We start from the raw sequence: 17,534 nt of genomic DNA on the forward strand, positions 1-17,534 counted from the left end.
CCGAGGTTAAGGGACACTAAATTTATGCGAAATTGCTGTTTGGTAGTAAAAACAAAACGGAAAAGTTCAAATTTTAAGATTTATTTCGATTTAATTTTTCGCAAAACGGCTTAATCGAATCGATGCATTTTCTTGAAGGGAATAGGGCACTGTGGCGATAAGGCCTACTTGGCCTATTAAAAAAAAAAAAGACAAAAATGTAAATGCTCAAAATTACGAAGGAAATGACTGAATGTCTAAAGTATGTTTGATAAAATGATAAAAAAAGTAATGATTGGCCTTCAGTTAGACTTTGTACTTAGGCCTGCCATAAGTTCTGTTACAAGTTAAGTCCGTTATAGATATGAAATTTTAATACTTTTTCAATGAAGTTAATTTTATTTAATCATGTAAATATTATGAAAAGAAAAAATATTAAAATATTCATTCGAAACGGTCACCATTTGCTTTTACACAAGCCTTCAAAGGATTAGGCCATTCAGCTGCTCGAACCAAATATTGTTTGAGACTCTCAAAATTTCTGTGAGGTCTTCGACAGGCCATGTTCGCCAATTCTGACCACAAACTGTGTAGTCAAATGGATTCAGATCTGGACCTCCACCAAATGGCCAATCTTCTGCGGCTATGAACCCAGGAATATTGTTTTTTAACCAATGTTGGGTATTTTTGCCTTATGGAGTGGAGCGGAATTTTGTTGGAAGATCCAACGCTCTCCATAGAGAGTTTTAAGAAGTTGAATGTGCCTTGGGAAAACGATTGATGGTGCGGTAAACAAACATTCTCGAAATATTAAGTTTTTTCAACAATTTGTAAATCCCACTTCCGCTTTTTCCAAATTTGCCACGAAACTAAGTATAATTTATGAGTAGACAATGCATACGAACAAAAGCAAAAATAACGGAACTTTTTCTGCGAATTTGTTCTCGCGGTATGCATTGTGAAATTTGTCACAGAATTTATGGCAAGACTAAGTACAATCAGCTAAGGGATTTTATTTATAAATAAAATTATATTCGCGAAATTCCACAATGCACAAGATGTCAACGCTACGGGCATACAAAGCACTTTTGCAATCGTAGTCCAAGATGCGTTAAATGCGTTGGTAATCACTTAACCATTGACTGTCCAAAAAGGGGTATTTCAAAGGAAGTTAAATGCGTGCTATGTGATGGTAACCATCCCGCTAATTACAAGGGTTGCACTATTTACAAAGACCTGCAACGAAGAACGTACCCAACGCTGCGAAAAAAAGAGCTGCCAAATGTTGTGCCTAACTCCGAAATCTCGCAACCCGCAATAACAAAAAACACGCTGTCCTACGCGGAAGCTCTGAAAATCAATAATGGAGCACAAGAAAAACCACAACCAACTACTGAAAAAGGTACTGTTCAGAAAGAAACTAATAATGAAATAGAAGAACTGAAAAGAATGGTCAGAACTCTAGTCGAACAGATGGGTACTGTACTCAATCTGCTTACAGCCATGCTTCCGAATGTTCCAAAATGAATAGGCCGCTGCTGCTTGCAATTTGGAATGCCAATGGGCTCATCCAACACCGCTATGAAGTGGAAGTATTTCTAGCAGATAAAAATATTGACATAATGTTAATATCTGAAACACACTTGACAGACAAATGTTACGTAAAAATTCCAAAATATGATTTATACCACACAAATCATCCTGCTGGTACAGCAAGAGGAGGCACAGCCATCTTAATCAAAAATAATATTGCGCATATGGTTCATGGAAACACTAAAAATTACAATCTACAGTCGACTGCTATAACAGTCACAGATGGAAAGAGCTCTCTTGTGATTGCTTCTGTGTACTGCACTCCAAATCAATCAATAAAAAGCGTTGAATACCAAAGGTATTTCAAATCGTTGGGACCTAGATTTATAGCAGGTGGCGACTACAATGCGAAACATCCGCAATGGGGCTCACGCTTAATAACTCCAAGAGGGCGCGAACTCCTCAAAGCAATGCAGGTCAATAAATTATTCCACGTCTCAACAGGACAACCCACTTACTGGCCTAGTGACCCAAATAAAACACCGGATCTTATAGATTTTTGCATATGCAAAGGTGTATCTAAAAATCAGGTCTCCATAGACACATGTTTAGATCTCTCATCAGACCACTCACCTTTGCTGTTAACAATAAACTCTTGTTTTCAAAAAAAGGAAATGACACCAAAGCTACACAATAAAATGACAAACTGGGAATACTTTAAAGAACTAGTCGAGGATACACTGTGCCTAAATATTCCACTAAAATCCAACTCTGATCTGGACACGGCCGTTGAGATTTTCAACAACTGCATTCAAAGAGCTGCGTGGACCGCTACGCCGGAAATTAAGCACACTCACGCTGAAGCGCACATTAACGATCACGTCAAAATTTTAATATCAGAAAAACGCAAGCTTCGGCGCATATGGCAAAGCACCAGAAACAGAAACGACAAAAAAAAACTAAATAAGCTCACAAAACAATTAAAAAACACTATAAGAGACGCAAAAAATTCAGAACTGCATGAATACTTATCCAACTTGTCACCCACGGAAGCTACTGACTACTCACTCTGGAAGGCAACGAAAAAGATCTCACAACCAACGCCTCACAACGCAGCGATAAAAACGTGTAGTGGAGATTGGGCAAAAACTGATAAACAAAAAGCAATAGAGTTTGCCAAACACCTATCAAATGTTTTCCAACCATTTCCGTGTCAAAGTGTGGAGGTAGACTCAGAAGTTAACGAATTTCTCTCAGCTCCGTTTCAAATGGATTTTCCGACTGTACGATTTACCTGGAAAGAAGTTAGATACGCAGCAACCAAAACTCTCAAAACCAAAAAGGCGCCAGGTTACGATCTAATAACTAGTAAGGTTTTAAAAGAACTGCCCAAATGTGGATACAAATTCCTCACCATTATATTTAACGCGATGATAAAACAAGAGTATTTCCCAACTCAATGGAAAGTTGCTGAAATCATCCTTATACAAAAGCCAGGGAAGACCCCGAGCGTGGTATCCAATTACAGGCCAATAAGTCTATTGCCTGTTGCCTCCAAGCTCTTCGAAAAGCTGCTTTTAAAAAGGATAAATCCAATAATTGCGCAAAGAAATCTCATTCCAGCCCACCAATTTGGTTTTCGTAAGTATCACTCCACCATAGAGCAAGTTAATTGTGTGTATGATTTCGCTAGACAAGCACTTGAGAGGCGGCAATTCTGTACAGCGGCATTTTTAGATATAACGCAAGCCTTCGATAAAGTCTGGCATGAAGGCCTGCTATACAAGCTTAAGCAGGGCTTACCGCACAACTGTTATATGCTCATAAAGTCATATTTGCAAAATAGACATTTTCTTGTTAAAGTAAACAACGAAACCACTAACCTTCACGCAATCAGAGCAGGTGTACCACAAGGAAGTGTTCTAGGCCCCGTCTTGTACACTTTGTTCACGGCAGATCTTCCACTATCAAAGAACACATATACAGCCACGTATGCAGATGATACAGTCGTCATGGCCAGGAGTACCCTTCCCTCAATTGCTTCTGATTACCTACAAGAAAACCTTAACAGTGTTAGCGGCTGGATGAAAAAATGGCGCATAAAAGCTAACGAAAGCAAATCGACGCAGATAACATTCACTCTTCGAAATGGCTCATGTCCTGCCGTATCTCTTAACAGCGTTCCAATACCAGAAACAGATAATGCCAAATATTTAGGTATTCTATTAGACCGGCGTCTTACTTGGCGATCGCATATATTTTTAAAGCGAAAGCAACTTGGACTGAAATTGCGATCACTACACTGGTTAATCGGCTACAATTCAGCACTTACACTAGACAATAAGGTGCTTATCTACAAAGCTATTCTGAAACCGATATGGACGTATGGCGTTCAATTATGGGGCTCAGCAGCAAAATCAAATCTAGAAATCATGCAAAGATTTCAGTCAAAGGTGCTCCGCATGTGTGCCAATGCGCCATGGTTTGTACGAAACGAGATATTGCACCGTGACCTAAAAGTTACGACAGTTTTCGAAGAAATAAACAACCTCAGCCAGAGATACAACAACCGACTTGCCACTCATCCGAATAATCGAGCAAATAACCTTTCCAAGATAAGCTACTCCTCAAGATTAAAAAAATGTCAGCCTAACGATTTAATGCAAAGATTTAAACCGTAATATACGTAAATGCAAAAGTTGTAAAATTGTATAATATATGTATATGTTATATGTTGCTCATTATTAAGTAACGAATTCCACTGGGAATTCTTACTCTAAGCTATTCTTATTTAAATTGTAGGTAAAAATAGTACTTATTGTTATTGTTATGACAGATTGTATGGAATAAATGGAGTTCGAAAAAAAAAATTCGCTTGTTGCGACCTTGATCTAGACCTACCATTCATTATCAACATTTCAACCTTACTAAAAACGTTCAATCGAATCTGAATCCCAGTGACGTTGTTGGCGTGAAAAAATTTTCGCCCTATAAAACTTTAATGGTTTGTCTACTGAGGATAGATATTAATAATAATGCATACATATGTATATACTCAAAATATTTCCTACAATACCCATGCTAAATTCGTAAGAGGAAATTAGGTGGTAGTGAGCCTTTTTCCCCCTTCTTTTGATCATATTGAAGTAAGATGTTTTCTTGTTCATGATGAATAAACACTGACGGACCTGCAAGCTCTAAGTTAGTTGGTTATTCAAAGCCGACTGCCACAAAAACTTAACCTAACCTATGCGCGAGTGCTTTGTAATGTTTTAGAAACCACGTAAGGGATGATTCTAAATAATGTAAATATTTTAAACCTGGGCAGATAAAAATGAAATACTCGGTACGTAAGTATTTTTATAAAGGTGCATTGGGCCCAGCTCCACTCGACCTTAAAATACTGCAATTGCTCTTATTTGTGCACAGACTCGGAGCCACTATGCACTTGTGGCCGATAAGCTAATTTTAGTACCGACACAAAAAGGTGTATAGACTTTATAGCTGATAAAACAAATACTTTTAAGCACCGTATTTGTATATAAATTGACACCAATAAATAATAGATTACAGAAGTGAAATTTTTGTTTAGTTTTATTTTTGCAACTGATTGGCTGACCCATTTGAATGAGTAGAACTACAACGCAGTTGCAAAACTTTGTAAATAAAAATAAAATTCTTAATGAAAGCTGTCAAGTGCTAACGAAAAGATCTATTCAAAACTGGTTCCACTATTATTGGTGATTAGTAAAACCATTTTTTTTTTTTCGTATTCGTAACATTTTGTGATAAGAAAATGCTAGACTGTAGTATAAAAACAAGCAAAATAAGAAGACTGATTAAAACCCGCTGCATGGATGAATGCATTTAGGCTTATCCCAGCTGTCATATCAGTCTATGTGACCGGACCGTGTGATCTCTCCGGCGCGTGTTGTCACATTGCAACTACGCAGCAACTAATAAGCGGCGTATAGCTTCTTTAATCCAACAACAATTTGAAGAAAAGTGAGTAGTGTTCCAAAGAAGTGTTGGAAAACAATTATCGAAAGAATTCACATATGTACGCACAAATGTATGTATATATCTGCATCTGCTTATATAATATTTGTACATAGCAAATAATCGCTTGAGTGACTAACTATTGTAGAAACAGAAAATAAAAACAGAGAAGTTTGTTATCTCATTTGAGGGCAATGAATTCAATAAATTAATACGAGAAAAAATTTATTTTGTCATATTTTTTATAATTACATATATATATAATTTATATAAAAAAGGCAGAACTACACTCGGAAGTTTGTCATTGCCTGCCGAGGGGCGAAAGCTATTAGAAATAACTGTTTTTTTTTTCATTTCGGAGATTTGAACCTACGTACTCCGAGTGGTGGTAGTCACGCACCAACCCACTCGGCTACGGCGGCCGTCAATTACTTTGACAAAAATTAAAACAAATACAATAATGGGTTCTATTTGCATATATTATACTTAGTTATGGAAATAGAGATATACGAGTACACTTCGATCTTAAGATCTATCGCATGACAGTTGGAGCTCAGAATACACAAAAATTGGCAACTTTCTACTTTTGCCGTACGGCAAGTGCGGCGAATATGACAACTGTTTGAAGAACAATTTAGTATAGCGGGAATTTTTAACGGTGATTTTTTTTTATTATATCAAATTAAATGCAAAAAATAAATGGAATTTAAATTAAGGGGTAGTCCATGACAGTCCGTTAGGGGCGGTCAGAATTTTCAAAAAATTTGATTTTTTTGTATGCATTTTTTTTTAAATATTGTGTGAAAGGGCGATCCATAAATCGATAACAAAACTTTTAAATGCGTTTTTCTCAAAACTGTGTTTTTTGAATTGGTGATCACTATAACTTAAAAACTGCTTGGTATATTTCATTAAATTTATACTGCTTTTGAAAAACATAAAAAACTCGTGTGAGGTCGAAGAATTTTTTTTTCAAAAATTTCGACTTTTTTTAAACAATCGGTTTTTTTCTCGAAAATCTGAAAAATATTGCCTGATGCCGCCATATTGTTAATTTTGAAAAAAAAAAGCTTCGATCAGGCACAAGATTATCTATTATTGTAGTAAAACTAATTTCTCTTGTACGATTGAGCTTAGATGAATGTCCAGGACCTTGTGATGATCACCAAGGGACTTCTGGAGAAACGAGCTCCACGCAAACAGCGATAACTTTTACAATTATTCATTTTTTTTTTAATTTTGCTAAAGTCAAGTTGAAACATAATGGATTACCCAAGTAGCCCTGATGAATGTGCGTTCTGATCTCAAAGTGATGGTCGCACACACAGTCTACGACTACCATACATTCTTTTAAAACCCCCTTTCGCTTCACTAAGCATTCATTTTATAATATATTTTACAACCAATAAAAACCGAAATATAATATTTGCTTTCACAACAAGAACATCGTTTGCTTTTAATTTGTTTATATGCGGCAATGCTTTCATAGCGGCACCAAGGTACGTTTTACACGACACGTCAGTCAAATGCGTTGCCGCAATAGACGGAACAGACCCATCGTGACATCCCTATTATATCCGGTCAAGGACTGCCATATATGGGGAATGTTTATGCTACTACAACAACGCTTAAAATCTATTATAGTCTCTACTATACGCAACACCTCGTCCGGATCCTTGCCTCTGGGGGCAAGTCACAGAACAGACAGGAACAATTAGTCTATATCCCGAACCTTTGCAGATGACTTCGCAGCCTCTGTTGCCCATGACAGTCCGTTCTACGTCATCGGAGCGACACGGATATATATCCGACCAAGTACTGTTCCCAAATATTTATTTATGGGAAATGTTATGATGTCTAAAAATTAACATCACTAAAACAAAGATAATGTGCGTCAATACCACAGGAGGTCAACTTTTGCAATTATGCGGTACGAAAACCAAAGAAGTAGAAAAATGGTGTTATCTCGGTAGTCTCATCAATAAAGACGACTGACCGGCAGCTCATATACGCAGTCGATTATCGAAAGGTCATGTGGTATTTGGTATGTTGCCCAGCAATTTGGCGTCGGGAGTGGAAATGGGTGGGCCATATTTCACGGAAACCCAATGAATGCATCTGCAAAGCAGTTCTAGACTGGAAAGCAGAAGAAAATCGCAAATGCGGCAGACCAACCAACACGTGGAGGCGACTAGGCGAAGCAGAAGCGTTACAAACAGACCGCTCTTGGCGTCACGTGAAGTTCCTAAATTTATTATTGAGGCTCTATGTTTCAAAAAAAAAATATATATATACGATGTTAAGTAGGGAGGTAGGTAGGTTTGTTTGTTAACAGTAATAGAAGCCCCGCCAGTGTAGGGCATATCACCGGTCGTCTTCGCCTAGCTCATCTAAAGGTGGGCCCAGGAAACATGCTGTTTCGACGGGTTGGGTCCTGAGCAGTTTGTTAAGCTCCATTACAGGGAGCATTTGTGCCTCGTTGTGAAGGTGTTGAACAGGGATAGGGTGGTAGGTAGGTGAAAGGGTTGAAGTACCATTGCCATCACTAAGTAGTACTAAAGATATCTACTGCCAGTCAGAGCTGTTGATGTAATGGGAAAGATTGATGATATTACAACAGCAACAACTTCGCAGTCTGCAGGAGCCAGTAAGAATATCTGTGCGCGTTCGCAGTTTATTCTTATGGAGGGTTTTGAAATATTTAAATCTTCTTCACCCTCCACATAAAGGCTTGCTTTGGCGCGGGCACACGATCTGGTGCCAGCTTAAGTTCTATAACCTCTCCTCTTCACCTATGAGCGCTTCGCTTCCATTATGGTGTGTTGTCAAATCGCCAGGAAAGGCGCAGATAAAAATGCGTCTCAACATTCTCAACAATGTGTAAAAAGGAATTATTTAATTATTTATTATGTTAATTTGTTTGTCAACGAATCGCCATTTAATTTATTGTATTGAATGATTCAACAAAGAAAGTCGTCAAAAGTATACTTTTTTTTTTTGCATTCAATGAAAACTAATAAAAAGAAAATTTAGCAATTTACAACATTTGAGGTGTCAACATTTTTTGGCGTCTGCATTTACGATTAACACGCAGTAGTAAACAGTCCATTCACGTGCATATTGCACACGTACATACATACATATGTATATATAGTTTTGAAACATTGTATGGCAACGCATGCTATAAAACCGTGTAAGAATCGTGCAATCCAGAAGCAACAATTCTATTGACGCCGCAAATTAGTCATTCCACGCAAGCCGTGCCAGTCATTGTTACACCAGTCTGAGTTCGCAATAATTCTTAGCACGTAGTGCCGGCCAACAACAATGCGCAAAAGCAGTGGTCAGTGCATACTGCCAATTATAAAAAAAAACCTTACTAAGTATTAAAACATCTACATACCTACATATCAATAATAATACTTATTTAGGTAATTAGTGAAAATTAACAATAATTAAAGACATTTCTTCGAAGAAATTAAACGGAATACAGAGCCTGTTTCCCCAGAGAATAAATCAAAACCAAGAGCGTATGGCTTTTTATAACATTCCTAAATTAAGTGATGCGAATTTGGAATAATCCTAAAGTAATAACAGCAAAAGTTTCAACAAATTTCAGATTTTTATGCTCTTTGCTGAAGCCTGATTGTGTGAAAACGAAACAGGTAATAATAAGTAAACTCTTTTTCAGGTTTAACAAGGAAGACATTAACTTCGGCAAATAAATTATGAAAATGGTATAAAACACAATTTACTTCTCTTTGCTTGGCTGTAATAAAATCAGAAAATATTTCCACTAAAATGAAATTAGAATTTAGCTCTGACGGTGTTGTTGCAGCAGCATAAGCATTTCCCATACATATATGGCAAATAATGCTGCTGGAGTGAGAGTACTTGGCCAGATATAAATCCGGTAGCAAAGAACCGATTGCCGTAGGAACGACCGGTGCCGCGCTATAGTTGGCTCTAAGCTAACAGACCGACCCCCCGACCGTCAGTTTTACGTTACTGGAACGACCCGGATTTACCATATATCCGGCCAAGGACTCGCCGTACATGTATGGGGAATGTTTTTGCAGCTACAACAACAACCGAATATATAATATATTGGGCCAATAACTCTCACATCAGCAGAATTACGCAAAAATGTATGGGAAATGTTTGATGTTACAACAAAATGTCCCGGCGGCGAGTCTTCGAATCGACATGACATTCGCCCTTATTCCCAGCCAAAGCAGATGATTTCTCAAACTCCGCTGTTCGATAGCTTTTTAAGTTATTAATTATCATTTGGAGTTGAATACATTGTTGAAACTTCTTAGTTTTTGCCACTACAGCAAATACTTTTCTGGCGTTGTTCCATTGTAAGGATCTTTCATATAGCGAATACGGGTTATTCCGTTAATGTAAGCTGGACTGACGTAAAATGCTTCATTTCGATTTTATCCACTTGCATCATGCAGGATTTAGACCAGAATTGACAACTTGCTTGTGACACACATAAATGACTTATTTCATACTTGTATTGAAACTTAAATTCAATTATTAAAACAAACAGTTGAAAATTGAAGAACTTACCTTAAAGGCAAACCACTCTTCTTTCACGAGGTCGCTGAACGAGACCGCACTGGCGTAGGCGAACAACGCCACGAAGATTAATACTGCGCGCATTTTGGCGTTAAATCTGGAACAAATGAAAACAATGAATTATTAACAAATTTAATGGAGCAAGTAAATATTTTTCAATAAAGAAATACACAGAGTTGCATCCTAAAATATCCCAATTTAAACGGGACTAACTTTCAAATACTCAATTGAACTATTCCTTAGAAAGTAGCTTACTATTTTGATTTATAAATTCAACACTTTTAATGGAAATTACAGCAAATTTGTTAAGATAAAAAAGAAACAAAAATTTAATATAGATTTATGGAAAAACAATGCATTTGTGTAAAGCAATTGGTATTTTTCTTTTAGATAAGAAAAACTCCTTAAAATAGTTGCATAAATGTTAATGAAAACATTGCATGTTAATAAATATCCACAATTAAGATCAATTAAGTCCTGCACAAAAATTATGAACTGCAACGGCAAACTAGAAAAAAGCAACGCTGATAAAATCGCAATTAAAATTTAAAAATCTACATGTTTGCAAATAAGTACTCTAATGCAGATCACGAAAACGTTAAGGGCAATGCAAACAATTTAATTGGAATATTTGGGTACATAACATATGTATGTATATGTATATGCACATTTGTAGCTCTTTTGCGAGCGTATATGTGGCCTCAACAGCTGATTATCAGGTAATTTTGTCACGTCAGTGTCGCAAAAAAAAAAGTAAAATAATATAGAAGAGTAAAAATTCAAGTAGAAAGAGAGAGAGAGAGAGAGAGGAGAGAAGCAACTGTTTTTGTTTTATTTTAAATAAAGACTTGTATTGTTGAAAAATAAAGCCATATGGGAGTACGTACCTACATATTTACACAAATGCAAAAAAAAAATTGTATTGAGGAAAAGATGGAATTTATTTATACAAAAATAAAAGAAAAAAAAAAGCATGCGAAAACGAAACCAATAAACCATATAAATAATTTCTATACACAGCCGAAAGTCTCTGCTGTTACCGCTGCGTTTGCTTGAGTTTACTAATAATTTTATTATCATGTAAGCTTAAAAAAAAAAAAATAAAAATAAAAATAAAAAAATTAAAAATATATTAAATAAAAAAAAATTTAAAAAAAAATAAAAAAGTAAATAAAAAATAAATAAAATAAATAAAAAAATGTAAATTCAAAACAATAAATAAATAAATTTAAAAAAATGTCTATACAAATCAAACCCCAATGGATTCACGAAGAAAAATTATCATTCATACATTTAAGCTTTATAACATTGAGTGACTCGTAAGAGGATAGGCTAAACCAGGGTTCTCACAGATAAGCCATTACTCACCGAAACTAGAGAAGCTTTCCTAGCCATTTTTCTTATTATTCTTTGTTATCTTTCTTCTGTTTATGAAAGTAAAAATGTATTGTATTACGAATGGGGTCAAATGAGTCGGATTTGAAACTACTTTAGGTTGAATTTCTAGATAACACCAAATGCCAGCACTAATATAAACAAAGATTAGGCAAAAAAAAAAGAAGAAAAAAACATTTTGTTGTGTCCCCATTTCGGCAAAGAGAGAATTTGTTGAAAGTATTTATTAATGCATTTTAACTATTCCTTTCTATGAATATTTTTAAATATATTACCATACATAAACACAAGTAAAATCAAATTAGTCTCATGAAACATTTCTATATTTCTTTATAACTTTAGCTAGTTTCTAGAACTTAGTTTTAAAATATTTATAAACAACAACAACAAACAAAAAAACATGGTGTTAATTTGCATTTAAAACTAATTCAGCGCTATCATACAAACGTGCAGAGAGAGCAAACAGAAATCAATTAGCACTAAGTTTATTACATACATATGTAGCTATTCAGACGATCATTTTCTATGGATGCCTCCACAGTAAAGTCAACTCGTTTCTCGTTTAGAAAAAAAAAATCACATACTTATACAGGGCTGTCCAAAAACAGGTATCTTTTTGCTTAGCTAAGTAACAGTACTCACGATCCCTTTCGCCGTACGGTGTGCACGACTAGATAGTGGCTGTTCGAGATAGCACAACTCCGTCGAAGATAATTAGCTTACTGCTGATTCCAACAAATCGACGTTTTTCCGAGCCATAAGTTAAACACGTCGGAAACTGAGCTACTTCAAAGCCAGCCTAAGCAGGCGCATGCATGGAATTGAGTCAATTCATCTTTATAATGTCTGTCTCTCTATAAACTTATAATATGCGGAAATAAATGGAGTTCTCTTTACTTCATTTCAGTTTTAATGCGAATGTTTCTGTCTTAACCACCTTGTATACGTAAATTAAAGCAGTTAGGCATCCATACTTATTGTGAAATTCATTGAACAAGGGTATCGTATGTCGTTAAACAAATAAATATGTAGCTCCACCAGCAAAGTCGTTCTGTTTACCAAAAAAAAAAGTAAATTTTTCAGGATCGTTTCGAGTTTTCATGGCACATATTTCGGTTTGCACATATTTATGGACTTGTACAATTTCAAAACTATTATCATGGTTGCAGATTGAGATTAGTAAACAATCGATTACTGCGCAAAACAGATTTTTTTCGTAACCGATGGATCAAAAACTATCAGAAAAACAAGTAACTCATTGGTCTGCAGTCACATGACGAAATTTTAGTCAGTTTAACTAAAATCTAAAATTTTACCGTTCTTTGTGCCCCACTTGCTTAAAATGATTTGCATATAAATATGTATATAATACATATATTTTGTAATTACCTATTTATTGTTTATGCGTATTTCCTGAAGCTGACTGTAAACGCACTGTACTAATGGAATTATGGCAATTGTTTGCTGCCCTCCGATTGTCTCGTCGTTGCGACTCCGGTATTGTAGGCTTTACAAATTCACTATTTAAACCTTTTTCTTTACACTTTCTTTAAATGAAACGATTAAGCAATTATACGTAAGCCCTTTTTAGCTATTTTGTAAGAGACAACCAGTCACTTGCGTTCACAATTTGCAAATAATTTTTTCTCGTCCACTTGCGCTTGTTATATTCGTTGCTAATTCGTTTTTCTGTTTTCTGCATCCATTTTGATTACACTTTCGTGGATTTGTTGTTGTGTTGTGGTGTTTTGAAGGCGAATCGTCTTGGTCATATTTATTTCTTTGTTCTGTGCATAGTTGCCAACTTCATGCTTTAAGCACTTTATTTAGTGCTTTTTTTTAGTTAAAAAAATAATTAGTGCCGAGTCCTCCATTTAGTGATGTTTTTTGCACTCAAATGCAATCTTCAACAAAGCGAATTGAACGCCGAAAGTTGGAGGTAGACGGGACTTTAGAATCCCGGATACTCCACATTTTGTCGGCCGACAATTTAATCTGTATTTCATGAATCGCATAAAGATATTTGTGTGGGTACTACACTAACTTTATGGCCACCTACTAAATGGGGACTCGCATTCACATCACAACAACAAATTTCCATCATTCCATTTTACTGACATTTCAAAATTAAAGGCGAATGGAAAAAGGGCAAATCAACTAATCTACTCACACCACTTTCTGTAAATACTCCTTGGGTTCAAGTAGAGGGGTCAGAACCATACCCACATAAATTAAGCTGATCGAATAAACCTATGCGCTACACTGTAATCAATTAGACGTGACATCACATAATGTCGTAGTCACAACCGTAAACGTTCAAATCAATTGAAATTTGCTTTTTCACCGTACTTATAAACAGCTGATTGTTTATTTGCGGCATTATGGTATTTAATGCCATTATATTACTGAATATATTACTAATTTCCTCGTCACTGCTCATGCTTTTATCTGTTCTTTAGTTTCTGCGCTTTCAAAATCAACAATGTTATATATTTGTTGTATGTATGTAAATATCAGCTGTTTATTGCTATGGCGCCATTAATAGATGACCATAGAGCACTACGATTTAGATTATTGCGTTATGGTATGGCATCTCTAATTAGCCTAAAAACAATTGCAAACAACGGAGTTGCCCTGTGTGAAACAACATGAACAACATTAAAAGAGAAATTGCAAAGTTGAAGCAACATATGTTTCCTTGTGGCCGTGTTCATACACACAAGTTATGATTTCTTTCAATTCTGTGTTGCCCTGTGTGTCGACGCGGTATGTATGAACACAGCCATATGAAGATAGAAAGACAGTGTTGTCGGAACGCATGCAAGACACGTTACTAAAATTTGTATATTAATCCTATTTTGAAACGTTTGAAAACCAAATCTCCATTTGTAATGAGCTACCGCATGCGGACTGTTAATTTCAATTTCAAGAAATCCGTAAAAATCATTCCTAGTATTTTCGAGTAACAGAAGAAACTTCATTAAATGAAAAAGAAATTTAGCCTCTTCGAAATTTAAACGAAATATATCAACTCTTTCACTTTGGTTGGGCTTATGTAGGGTCCGTTACGGGCACAAAAGGCCATGCGATTTTCAGTGAGAAGATTTCATTTGAATTGAAACGGAAAATGGTTCAACGTTTTGATAATATTGATGATGAACTTAAGCAAATTGTTATTCCAAAACGATTGACTGCTACTGTCAAACAAGTTACCATAAGTGATTTCGATACGTCATGCAGCAGGCAGTTTTTTAATTCAATTGTTATGGGTTTCGTGAAACACAAAACGAATGCCGTCGGCATATCTATCAAATTCGCTCAGAGCCGGATAACGGTCTACTCGGTAGTACACCTCTAAAAATCTTTTCACCAAGATTTTGAGGTATTGTCATAGTTGTTGCTTTTACAGTGTAACACGCGGTACTTCATGGTAATTAGTTTGTTTAATTTAAATATTACAAGTTTTAAAATCACAATAGCCGGGCCATTCACTGAATATTTAAAATAAGGAACTTCTTGTCTTGGTTTTTTGCGGCACTGACGTCATCGATTGTCAAATTCCCGACATTTAAAATTGCGGTTTTCGGAAGGCGCCACCTTTTGTATTTTGTACACCGTCTGCCACGCTCTCAAATAACTGAAATTTGAGCCAAACTGGCGAACTCGATCTGTCTGGTGTACAGCACAAAATACGGGGTTTCCCCCAATACTTAATTGTATGTATTTGTATCTAGCATGAAAGGAGACTCCACATAAGTTGACTTCGCCAATGAAGCTGATTTGTTTTTTTTCGATTGTCTGGTTCTTCTAAAGTTTTTGCTAAGCTCAAATTAGTTTTATAACTTTTTTAAAGGTGCATTACCTATAACGAAACATCGATTCCAAACTGTATGTACCTCTTTAGTACCTGACATAATTTAAACAATCGAAAAAGGTTGGCTGAACATTTGATTGTGATTGGGCTACATAGAGGGTCTCCTGCAATCGATTAGGTTTCCCAAGAAGGTTTGAACCTAAAAAACTATACCGACTTACATATATTTCGGAACTACTATAAATTATGAATATCAATGCATCGACATTCCTGACAACATCAACAATGCTATGCCACTATATCAAATCCGAAGCTTGACCAATAACAACAAAACCATTGTGAGCAGATTTGCATATAGGGGAGTACATAGTCCATCCACATCACCTCTTGTTTTGGCTAAGTGTAAGTGCTGGGAGGGTGGAAATGCATGTAGTTGTGCAAAGAGTATGTAACAATCAAAAGTGCAGCGTCAAGAAATTTTAAGCGCCACAACGTCGCTGCGATTACATGGCGATTTCTGCATGCGAGCATTGTAGCTGCCCACACCAATGTAACGGCTACTCATCTAAGAGCGATGATGAGAGAGATGAAACTTTTATGCTTCAAGTACGAAATCACTCTTCGTTGGTGCTCACTTCCGTTTCTTTTATGCTCGGTGTAAATCACTGGTCAAAAAGTCGGTGCTCAGGGTTGCAATGGAGGAAAATATGAAGAAAGGAATGTTTTGACTATTTATTTAATATTTTTATTCTTTTTTTTATAAAAATATTGGCCTGTAGTGATAGTCATAAGTTAAAATATATTTTAATTAAAACTAAATTTTGACTTAGAAGCAAGTTTTATATTTTAGTCAATAATAGACAAAAAATCAAAACCAGGTTTAACTAAAATTATACCGAACAGAGTCACCCGAATGAAAGGAAAAAATTAACCAAGTGCTTGGTAAGAAATAGGAATATTGAAATAAGAAAAATGAAGTGGAGTAGCGAAAAATGAAAATAAATTTGAATTGAGAATGGGAAAGCGATTGAGTAAATATTTTGAGTTTACTGTATGTTTTTATGATGAAATATAAGGGTCAAATATCTTCGTTGAACATGCATGGATTTTTTAAGTTAACCACAAAAGGCTCAATTAAAGCCCACAAGCATAGTTTTGGTAATAAAGTTCAATAGAATTTGAGATCCCATTGAGTTCATGAAGAGGGCGAGCAATTGGGCTGTAGCAGGCGTAGTTTTTTCTGAATACGTTCTTGTAGGGAGAAAAAGGTAATCCATTCTAAAAGCGTTGAACAGTAAATTTCACTCAAACATTAATTATAGACAGTTTTTTGGAAATTGTTTTGAGAGTAGCTTATTATTACTGCATTGTTTAACGACAGAACCATTTAAAAAGCCATTCGAATTGTATAAACATTTAAAATTCCTCGAATACTTTACTTTCTTGCTCTGATTCCTTATGATATAGGTATCATCATCATCATCATCATCATTCCATAGTTTTCGTTGCTTAGCATAGGGCCAAAGTAAAATTTTTCCATTTTATACGATTCCCGGATATATTTTTCACTTGCTGCCAGGTCATTGTTTTGTCCACGGCTTTATATTCCTCTTCGATGCAGCGTCGCCAAGAGCCTCTAGGTCTACCTCTTCTGCGCTGTCCTTGGGGGTTCCAGTCCAGCGCTTTTCTACTGATTTCTGTGCCACCTTTCCGTAGGGTATGGCCAAGCCATTTCCATTTACGTTCTCTTACTTCAGTTGCGATTGGTTGTTGATGGCATCGTCGATGCAATTCGGTGTTAGATATCCAGTTGTCTGGCCACCAAATACGTAGAATGCGTCTCAAGCAGCGGTTCACGAACACTGGTGTGGCAGTCCTTATGATATATGGACCGTTTATATACCATTGTAAGCAGCTAAATAACTTATTTTGAATGACACACAAAACTTTTTCATCGAATAAAGAAATATAAAGTTACGAGTAAGTAAATGATAAAAAAATAATAATAATTGGCGATGACACTTCTGGTAGGTGTTTGACCGAGCTCTTCCTTCTATTTGTGGTGTGCGTCTTGATGATCCACAAATGGAGGGAGCTACGACAGAACAACGCTTCCAAATTGTGAAAACTAACTTTGAAAAAATAAATAATAAATCTCTTCGCGAAGTTGAACCAATGACGGCGTACGAACAAAATTGGACTGGTCGCATAGATGCCGTGGCGGAAT

At 35.9% G+C, this 17,534-nt stretch overlaps 1 protein-coding gene across 1 annotated transcript in view; it reads right to left on the minus strand.

Annotated features, from left to right (window-relative positions):
• The window catches only part of LOC128868648 (cathepsin L), a 39,874-nt gene extending 26,707 nt beyond the window's left edge, over window positions 1-13,167 (minus strand). The window contains exons 1-2 of the mRNA XM_054110961.1: window positions 12,883-13,167; window positions 10,090-10,195 (exon numbers count right to left, since the gene is read on the minus strand). Of these exons, the coding sequence (XP_053966936.1) occupies window positions 10,090-10,182 (93 nt within the window). The 5' untranslated portion in view covers window positions 10,183-10,195; window positions 12,883-13,167. The remainder of the gene's footprint in view (window positions 1-10,089; window positions 10,196-12,882) is intronic.
• Between the last annotated feature and the right edge of the window lie 4,367 nt (window positions 13,168-17,534).

This window comes from Anastrepha ludens, chromosome 6 (assembly GCF_028408465.1).
Source record: "Anastrepha ludens isolate Willacy chromosome 6, idAnaLude1.1, whole genome shotgun sequence".
Taxonomy (NCBI): Eukaryota; Metazoa; Arthropoda; class Insecta; order Diptera; family Tephritidae; genus Anastrepha; species Anastrepha ludens.